The sequence below is a fragment of the Gossypium raimondii genome, chromosome 13, assembly GCF_025698545.1.
Source record: "Gossypium raimondii isolate GPD5lz chromosome 13, ASM2569854v1, whole genome shotgun sequence".
Lineage (NCBI taxonomy): Eukaryota > Viridiplantae > Streptophyta > Magnoliopsida > Malvales > Malvaceae > Gossypium > Gossypium raimondii.
The window spans coordinates 8834138-8843179 of record NC_068577.1 but is presented as its reverse complement, the minus strand read 5'-3'; the positions used below and the strand labels follow the sequence as shown (position 1 = coordinate 8843179).

Here is a 9042-nt window from a genome sequence, read left to right as displayed (position 1 = left end):
TTCGCGGATTCGAACACATCCAATTTATCAAGCGGATCAATTTCTATCCTTTTTTGTTTTAATTTAATTTGTGTGTTTTGCATGATTAATTTAATTCTAATGAAGATAGTAATTGAATCAATGAGTGGCTAAGTCCTTTAAGGATATTAAAGAGTGGATGTAGGAGTGATTAATGGAAGAATGAGGGTTTCTCATACGATTTAGTTGGTATAAATTTATGTGTGCTTAAACCTTAGGATTGAAACGAGGTTGAGAGATAAGTTTACTGAGTAAATAGTGATTTATCCTGGTCAGAAAAGTGAGACTGAGAGATAAGTGAGTACTAGTCGATTAATTAATTAGTAAAGGCCAAGAGGTAATACGGGTTAGTTAATAACTGATTCACTAATAAAACCCGAATTGTGAAGTTAATTACAACCACTGAAGCAAGTTAATCTTCTGCTTATTATTAGAGAGTTTTTCGTTTATCAACTTCATTTTAATAATTTTGTTTTATTTTATGACCTTAATTTTTACTATTACTTATCGTAATATAATTTTTAGTGATTACTGTTTAGACTTGTTACCGTAGAAGATAATTTTAGATTTAGTTCAACCTCCATTAGGTATGATCCTCGAAATACTTACCGATGTTTCGTTGCAACACTTCTATATTACAATTTGACCTGTTTGCTTTCAGATACTGCACTTTAATTATATATTTTATTTGCACGATCTTTATTTTAAATGTTTGCACGTTTGGAGGCGGTTAGATATTCAACACTCCCCCTCTAAACCAGCTTACTTCCTTTCCAACATACCTAGTTGGTGACAAAAACTTCAATCTTATTGCCACTCAAGCCTTTCGTGAATAAGTATGCAACTTGCTCTTCCATCTTAACATGTTGCAACTTAATCTCTTCTTGCAGCACTTTCTCATTGATGAAGTGATAATGAACCTCCACATGTTTAGTTCTTATATGGAAAACTAGGTTCTCAGCCAAAAGCATTGATGACACGTTATCAAAGAACAGAGGAGTAGCACACTCTATTGGTTAATGCAAATCCCGTAACACTTACATGAGCCAAGTACTTTCTCGAGCTACCATCGTTACAGCTCGATATTTAACTTTTGTTGTTGACAAAGAAACAGTTGACTGACTTTTATTGCATCAAGAAACTGCTTCTGACCCAAACAAAAACACATACCCAGTCGTTGAGTGTTGGGTATCATGATCACCCATATAATCAACATCACAATGACCAACCAGCTTACAGTCTCCTCCTGTATGAGAACTCCCTTTATCTCGTAAACTCTCTACCTTGTCCTTATTTCTTTTCGATCTACATTGCTGTTTGAAATTCCAACTTCTCTTGTTGGCATAAACTGTTTGCTCCTCCCATATTCTTTGCTAACGCTTCTTGACCAGCAAGCAAATTCTCAAACTCAACAAGTGATGGTTGGGTTTGTTATCCTTGTACTATAGCAACAAAGCCTCTGAACTCTAGTCTCAGACTATGTATGATTATCCTCTTCACCCTAGTGTCCCCAATCAGAGCTTGTGGATCCAAATCACCAATCTCTCAGCATAACGACTTCACCTTGTGGAAATACTACGAGATGTCATGTCACGTTGTGCCATCGATAATAATTTGCCCTCGAGGAGTTGAAGCTTTGTGTCATTTCTCTTGGAGAACAAACTTGCCAATGTATCTCATGCTTCTTTGAGAGTTTTGGCATTCTGGATGTGCTCCAGCATGTCCTCTTCAACCATCGTCTTCAATGCAAACCATTGCTTTACTGAATTTTATTCCATTTTTCTTAGTGTGCCACTTGCATCCTCAACTTTCAATTGTGTCACTTCATTACGGTTGACCAAAGCTAAACTTTACACAACAATAAACACTAACAAAACACATTGGAGTTGATATTCAACATTGTATTCCTAAGTTCAAACGCAAAAATGCTGCCCAAAAAAGTTAATCCAGAACTAATTTTGTAATTAATGAACCGTACGTAGATGCGTATCTATCTTGCTAAGAACTACCCGGTCTGAAAATTTTTAATACGAAAATTTCCAATAATTAAGACAAAAATATGTACTAAAACCTTAGATTTAAGTAAAGATTCTAAATTTATGTCAGTCAATAAAAAAAAAAATCTGAACTCCGGTAATGATAGTGGTTCTTGTATAGTGACAAGTTTTCGTAGCATCATATTTGGAGTAAATGCTGCATTAATAGTAATAATGATTTTATTTAAAAAATTTTTGAACAACAGTAACTATATCTATATTTTATATATATATAGGAGAATGCAAAGATTGAATTGTAAGAGCCAAGAGGTGAGTAAGAAGAAGCAATAAAAGGTCTATTTTTCAGACAACCCAAAAAAGCTCTCTCATTTTCAACCGGCGGTAATACCCTGTTCATCTATCCTCTCTTCTTAAGAGGCTTGAAGGGCAAAGAACATTCAAAGTGTTGGTGCATATTATATATATATATATATAAGTAAAGGCGAAACCTTGAGAGAAAGAAGTTTCCAGTGCCTCAAACTTGAAGTGGTGTTTTTTTTTTTTTTTTGTTAAGGCATGTTATTATTAATGGAGGATAGGATACTATCATACTACATGCATACATGGGAATAGGATGGCTCTCTGATCATGTTTACAAGTGTTTTTGCTTGATTCTGCTCCTTATACAACAAGGTTGGTTGGTGTGTTTTTGGGTTAATGGGTGGTGAATATTTCTGGGAAACGGTGCCACCTACGGCCACAGTGGATCCATTGAGTTTAGAGAGGGAAGAGCATTGGAGACGTTTCGACAACTCGGTGAATGCGGTGTCGTTTGGGTTTGTAGCTACTGCAATTCTCATATCAATGTTCCTTGTTATGGCTATCTTCGAGAGGTTCCTCAGGCCAACTTCCGATACCTCTACAACCCCTAATGACCTTGAGTCTCACAATATTTTCAATGCCAAGCTTAATTACCCTTCTCCCAAAGTAAGCTCTCTCTCTCTCTCTCTCTCTAAACTTTCCCCCTTTTTTTTTTCGGTTGAATTCAAGTATTCGAAATTTGCCATAAGATTTTCTTGGTATGTGGAAACAAAATGGAATGAGTGATCCAGAATAATAGAAAAGGATTATACATGAAAACTTTAATATTAGAAATGGTTACCTTTCACTCTCTTTCTATCTCTATATGTGTTTCTTGCAATTTGATGTTTTATTTTTGCTGTTTAGCAGAGTTAATGAGTGGGCTTGGCAGCATGATTGTGACTCTTCTTTTGTTGTGTCTGTAATTATAGCTAATTTGGTGCATCACTTTGATCATTATGCAAACTGCATTGTTGCATCAAAACTAATCCATTTCGTTACTACACTTTTATCATAAAGTTTGTGCTCTTCTTCTTTTATCTTCCTCCCTCATCTTTTCGAACACCCGACGAAATTCGAAAAAAAAAAAATTATCATGGAGTAGTCCAATTGTATTTTGTCTTTTTTACTAAAAAATTAAATAAATTAGTCTCTATACATTAGATCAAAGAGTAAATTGATTTTTTTGTTAAAATTTTTATTGTTAAAAACTGGCATGACTAACAAAATAATTAAGCAGTGACATGTGGCTTGTCATGTGTACTCCGTGTTGATGTACAAAGATAAAATTTTAACAGTAAAAATAGAAGGAATTTCTAATAAAAGAATCGATTTACTTTGTGATCATGTATAAGGACTAATTTTTTTTAATAGAGAAAACGAAATATAATTTAATTTATAGTACAGGTGTCTCATGATATTTTTCTAAAAAAGAAGAAGAAAGAGTTATCAAGGCTTGAACTTAGTCTTTGATACTATCATACAGTAACCTTCAACTGCGTGTATATTGGGTTATTTAAGTATTTCAATTTGTGGACAACTTTGTTTTTGGTCTTTGTGGACAAAATCTCTTTTCCTTAGACAAAAAGGTTAGTGGCAAGGACCCATCTTCTACATGTATGCTGACCATCTTGCCAGTTGTCATGCCTCCTTTTTCTCTCACTCGTGAAACCATGGCCTTGTTGTTTGTCCCCATGGTATTATGCTATATGGCTCTAATAGCATTTAGAGTTTAGCTTAATTAGTTGATTGAGGATTGTGGGTTAATTTTAGGATAAGGCATGCCGATTAAATACTAATCCCATCATCTCCATGGAAGATGGCAGTGGATGGCTCGGAATTCTCAGTTCACACAGCGGTATGCATTATGCATCACCAACATGTGATTTTTGTCTCAAATGTCACACTTAATGACCGGCAGACTTGAAGTGTTGCCTAACTTTTGTTTATTTTTTAATATCTAAATCTTTCCCATCATTTTGACTTTTTGAGCTTCCATCCAATCAAAAGTCGGCAACCCCGGGCGGGGGGGGGTCAAAATGAAGGAACATCGCCTTAAGATCTTAACAGGAGATAGCAACAAAATCTTTAATGCCATATCTTCATATATTAATGTCCTTTTGCATTAAGTGCATTGATAAAAGGGTGGAGCGTTCCATGCTGAATTGTTGGTTGGATGCAAGTTTTGGCTAAAGCATTGGCCAACACCATCACCTGATGTGTTACTTAGCTGAAGAATAGAATAATACTAACATATGGTGCTGTGGATTCCCCACTTTGTATGATCAAAGCATGGCACGCTTTCATCTGTCCCTTAGTTTAATAATATATCATCTTAGCTTTGCTTGCTAGCTACTTGCCTAGTTGAGTTGTGCCTATTTTTCAATTTCATCCGGTTGTTGGAAACCCCCACCCCTTTATTTGTGGGGAAAAGGTAGAAAATTTTGCAGACAATGGTTTTGTTTTATTAGTGGGGAATGGTGTTGGCTACATATAATTATTCTTATCTTACCTCAATTATTTTTATATGCTAGTTATGCTTGTATCCCAAGAATGCAATAACTCATCCTTTTGTCTCTTCTAAGGTTTTCAACTCCCTTGGTTAATGGACGAACAATATAATAATAAATGTTAAACCACAATTAAGACTTTGTCTGGTTTCATGAATTAATGTACCTTCACTGATTTGGATCCTCTTCCTTCTTTACAAATACTTGGCTGTTTTGTTGCTTAAACATTGAAAATCTGTTTAATTATGCAGATGACAGTTTATGCGAGTGAAGTATCAGTTTTAATGCCTGGTGAGGAAACTCCTACTTTCATTGCACATCCTACTCCAGCTCTGCTGCCATGTCCACCAGACCGTGTCTTGAGACCTCTGCATCAACAGAGCCAAAGCATTGGTGTGCCTTCAAGCTTAAGCTGATGCTGCAACTGAGACAAGAAGCATGCATGGAATGGAAAAAAAGCACCAGGATATTTTTATATTTGTACATTTGCATTTTAAGAAAACTGACATTTTCATTTGCTGCCTTTTTTTTGTGACAAACGAGAGGGAATTCACAAAAGGAAAATTTGCAATATCTTAAGAGTTAAGACAAGTGTGTGAATCAATCTTTTGAATTAACTTCAAACTTAACGTTATTATGGCCACAACAAGTTTAAACTAATCCCAAACAACACAACACTAACTAAAGGGTCTAAATCCATTCATGCATATGACCATTCTTTCTTTGTTCTTCGTATATGAGCTGTTAATTGAGCAACCTTAACCCATAGACTGCAAACTAAGGGCCTAAAATATGCTGAGGTCCAAAAGGATTTGGGGGCCCCATTGCTATCCCATTTTGATCCTAAACAATTCTCTTTTCATAATTCAATCGTATACTAAATGGACAAGTCAAAATATAGGCTCATGCTTATATACTGAAGTCTTTTAGTAAGCCTAACAGAGTCTAAGCATTTAGTAGCTTATTGGCACAAGCATGAAAAATAAAATATTTCCTATCTAATACAATGTCTAAGGAGTTTGAGCATGATCACAAATTCTAACACCCTCGTACATAGGCTAGCAGCCCTATGGAATGAGAATGAAAACACTTGTATTGTACTTAGAGGGCAAAAATGCATGATTATACAATTAAAACCTAAACCTTGATCATAATATTTCATAAAGCACCAAAAGTGTAGCTTACGTATAATTACAACATCAACAAATACGACACAAATCTCAATTAGAAATTGGTGCCAATATACTGCAACAATTGGAGTACCGAATCATTGGCTGTCAGCCTCCAAACCAATTTATTAGCCAAGCTGTGTAGTATCAGAAGCAAGTTAATGATAGCCAAAGAAAAAGAATAACATAGGGAATGAAGAGAAAAGGAACTATGAAGAAGCAGCAGAACGATCAGATTCTATCATAGATTTGATGTAGAATTCTCCTGCCTTGTAGGATGATCTGACCATGGGACCAGATGCCACATATCGAAATCCCTGCATATTCACACTTTTTTACTAAGTACTATTACAACTTCAATAGCTGATTCAATATTCTGGCAAAAAAGAAACACTATTGCAATAACAAACTAGTATATTTATTTAAGAAAGAAACTTAAAGAATTCTTAAAGAATGATGTGTAAACTAATTAAGACTTTGCATAAAAGCAAAGCAAAACAATTAGCAATATATCCCCATCAGTATTAGGAATTTATACACACCAGTTAAGATTTCATCTCTTTATTTTTATTATTTCATTATCTTCTATAAAATAAATATTATCGTTGTTCGTAGGCTTGTTCGAATCTCATTTTAAACAACTTATAAACATATCATGTATGCAAATTTATGAATGAAAATAAACAAAACTTTATCCTAAAAATCACTTTTAAGAATACGTTGAGAAAGCTCTACATCAACCTGGAATGGATACGAGTGCCAGTAGTACAAATTATTAGAACTCATTAACTGTCAGCTCCAATCATGAATGGCAGGTGTTTTAAAAGGGAACAGCAAAAAGATGAGATGAATATAGTTGGCAAGCTAGCATTGGCAATTATATTGTCATACATTCTAACATTTTCATTCCTCAATTTTAGATCCCTTCTGCAAAAGCACTTAAAAACCATTGGTAAAAGCAACTTAACAAGATCCATTAAAGGAAGGTACCCTTTTTCTTTCAACAAGCAATTGTAGTCAACCAAGCCAAAGACAGACTAAGAAAATTATCAAAAGAAACCAGATAAGGTAAATTGGTTAGGCATTCAATCAATATGAGCAGAGACATAGCGGCAATTTATGAAGAAAACTATAAATTTTAGAATCAAACATCACAGGCATACCATTTCCATGCCAAGGGCTCGATATTTTTCAAAAGCTTCAGGTGTAATATATTCTGATACGGGCATGTGACGCTTTGATGGTCTCATGTACTGACCGAATGTCATTACATCAACACCTGCTGCTCTGACCTTCTCCATTGTTTTCACAACTTGATCAGGCGTTTCTCCACATCCTAACATAATCGAAGTCTTGGTAAGTGTTCCAGCAGGAGCATACTCTTTGGCCATCATTAGAACATCCAAAGATTGCTTAAAATTAGCACGGTGATCACGTACAACCCTTTGAAGTTCTTCAACAGTCTCAATATTATGAGCAAAGACATCCAATCCAGATTTTGCAACTTTCTCTACACAGCCAGCATCTCCCCGGAAATCAGGAACTAAGAGATTGAAAACAGTGCAAGCCAAAATCAGCTAAGATGTACGAACTCAGACTGGATAAGAAATCCTGAAGAGGTAAATAAGCAAGAACAGCCCCTCATTGCAATTTTTTTTTTATGTCAAACTACAGAATTTTGTGAAAATAAATCCCTACCAACCATAAATGCCGAAACCTGATTAAGGATTTTACTTCTACAAGGGCATTTACTTATTATCTATATATAGAAAGGAGCTAAGCTTCAACCTTCAGTGTCAGAGGACATGCCAATAAGTAAAAATTAAGTAAAGTTTAAGATGTAATTGATACCCAAGGCTTCTATAAGCATATTTGGCTTCAAAGTTTTCAACTTCTCAACGGTTTCCGCAAAATGCCCACTTCCTTGATCAGCCAAATCATCCCGGTCCACGCTCGTAATCACCACGTAATCCAAACCCCACGATGCAATTGCCTCCGCAACATTCCTCGGTTCATCGGGATCTGGTGGAGGCGGCGTTCGCGACGTCTTCACGTTGCAAAACCTGGAAAGATCACAAACAATAAAATTTGATAAGTAAATATATAAATTTATAGGCATCACATTTACTTTTTACTTAAAAAAAAAAAAAGGAATACCTGCAACCGCGAGTACAAGTATCACCCAGGATCATTATGGTGGCAGTTGCGGTCCCAGTCTCGCCACCGGACCAGCACTCGCCAAGATTGGGGCATCGAGCTTCTTCGCAGACAGTGTGGAGTTTTAATTCCCTTAATTTGGCTTTAATCTGAACGTATTTTTCGCCGCCGGGAATGGATTCTCTCATCCATTTGGGCTTAGGGAGCGGTTTTTTCTTGGTGCCGACTTCGACCGAATAGAGGTTATTGGTTTGGAGACCCACAAAATCGGAGAGGGTGGGAGATTCGGCGGCAAGGCGGGCCCGGAGGCCAGCAAGGGTGGGAGGAAAATCGGGTTTGGTGGGGGTAGGTGAATCGATGGTGGATGAGAAGGGCCTTGCCTTTGCGGCGGATGATATGGCACGAACAACAGAGGTAAAGCGAGATTGCATCATTTCTCCTCTCTATTTCTAGCTTCTCTTTTCAGGTGGTCAAGTGAACAGAGACGAGGATGGTGTTGCGATGGCTTTGGTGAGGATGGGAGGGGAATGGGTGGCTGGTTCCAACTTCACCTGCGCTGCTGATTTGTCAGTTTTCAGTTATTAGATTTGGGCTTCCTTTTGGACTTAAATATTTGTTGTTGGGCTTTTACTAACTGCTCTTTTCCTTTCAGGCTGGGGATATCGTGGGTGGTGGATCTCTCCCTTATTCATTCATTTTCTATAAGCTTCTCATAAAACGATGGATGGATGGTCCAATCATACATCATCAATTTTTTATTCCTACTTTCACTTCACTTCAATACATTATTTTAAAAAACAAAAAACAAAAAAAATATAGTTTCAATCAGTTTTTCAATTGATTCTCGGATCA

At 36.3% G+C, this 9042-nt stretch overlaps 2 protein-coding genes across 2 annotated transcripts; one reads left to right on the top strand and one right to left on the bottom strand.

Annotated features, from left to right (window-relative positions):
- Window positions 1-2305: 2305 nt before the first annotated feature.
- LOC105782121 (uncharacterized) lies at window positions 2306-5437 on the top strand. Its single transcript, XM_012606631.2, has 2 exons — window positions 2306-2981; window positions 5116-5437. The coding sequence occupies exons 1-2, from the start codon at window positions 2712-2714 to the stop codon at window positions 5278-5280; spliced, it is 435 nt and encodes a 144-aa protein (XP_012462085.1). The 5' UTR covers window positions 2306-2711; the 3' UTR covers window positions 5281-5437.
- A 549-nt stretch (window positions 5438-5986) lies between these two features.
- On the bottom strand, window positions 5987-8755 carry LOC105782119 (lipoyl synthase, mitochondrial). The gene is made up of 4 exons (XM_012606623.2): window positions 8191-8755; window positions 7885-8096; window positions 7197-7576; window positions 5987-6350 (listed from the first exon to the last, which is right to left on the bottom strand). The coding sequence occupies exons 1-4, from the start codon at window positions 8622-8624 to the stop codon at window positions 6243-6245; spliced, it is 1134 nt and encodes a 377-aa protein (XP_012462077.1). The 5' UTR covers window positions 8625-8755; the 3' UTR covers window positions 5987-6242.
- Between the last annotated feature and the right edge of the window lie 287 nt (window positions 8756-9042).

What these genes read in the sequence shown, in the direction of transcription:
- LOC105782121 (XM_012606631.2), top strand. Translation starts at nt 2,712, where the DNA reads ATGGGTGGTGAATATTTCTGGGAAACGGTGCCACCTACGGCCACAGTG. An exon ending in TTAATTACCCTTCTCCCAAA is followed by an intron (nt 2,982 to 5,115) that starts GTAAGCTCTCTC and finishes TTAATTATGCAG; the next exon opens with ATGACAGTTTATGCGAGTGA.
- LOC105782119 (XM_012606623.2), bottom strand. Translation starts at nt 8,624, where the DNA reads ATGATGCAATCTCGCTTTACCTCTGTTGTTCGTGCCATATCATCCGCC. An exon ending in TATGCTTATAGAAGCCTTGG is followed by an intron (nt 7,577 to 7,884) that starts GTATCAATTACA and finishes TCAATCTCTTAG; the next exon opens with TTCCTGATTTCCGGGGAGAT. An exon ending in GAGCCCTTGGCATGGAAATG is followed by an intron (nt 6,351 to 7,196) that starts GTATGCCTGTGA and finishes GTGAATATGCAG; the next exon opens with GGATTTCGATATGTGGCATC.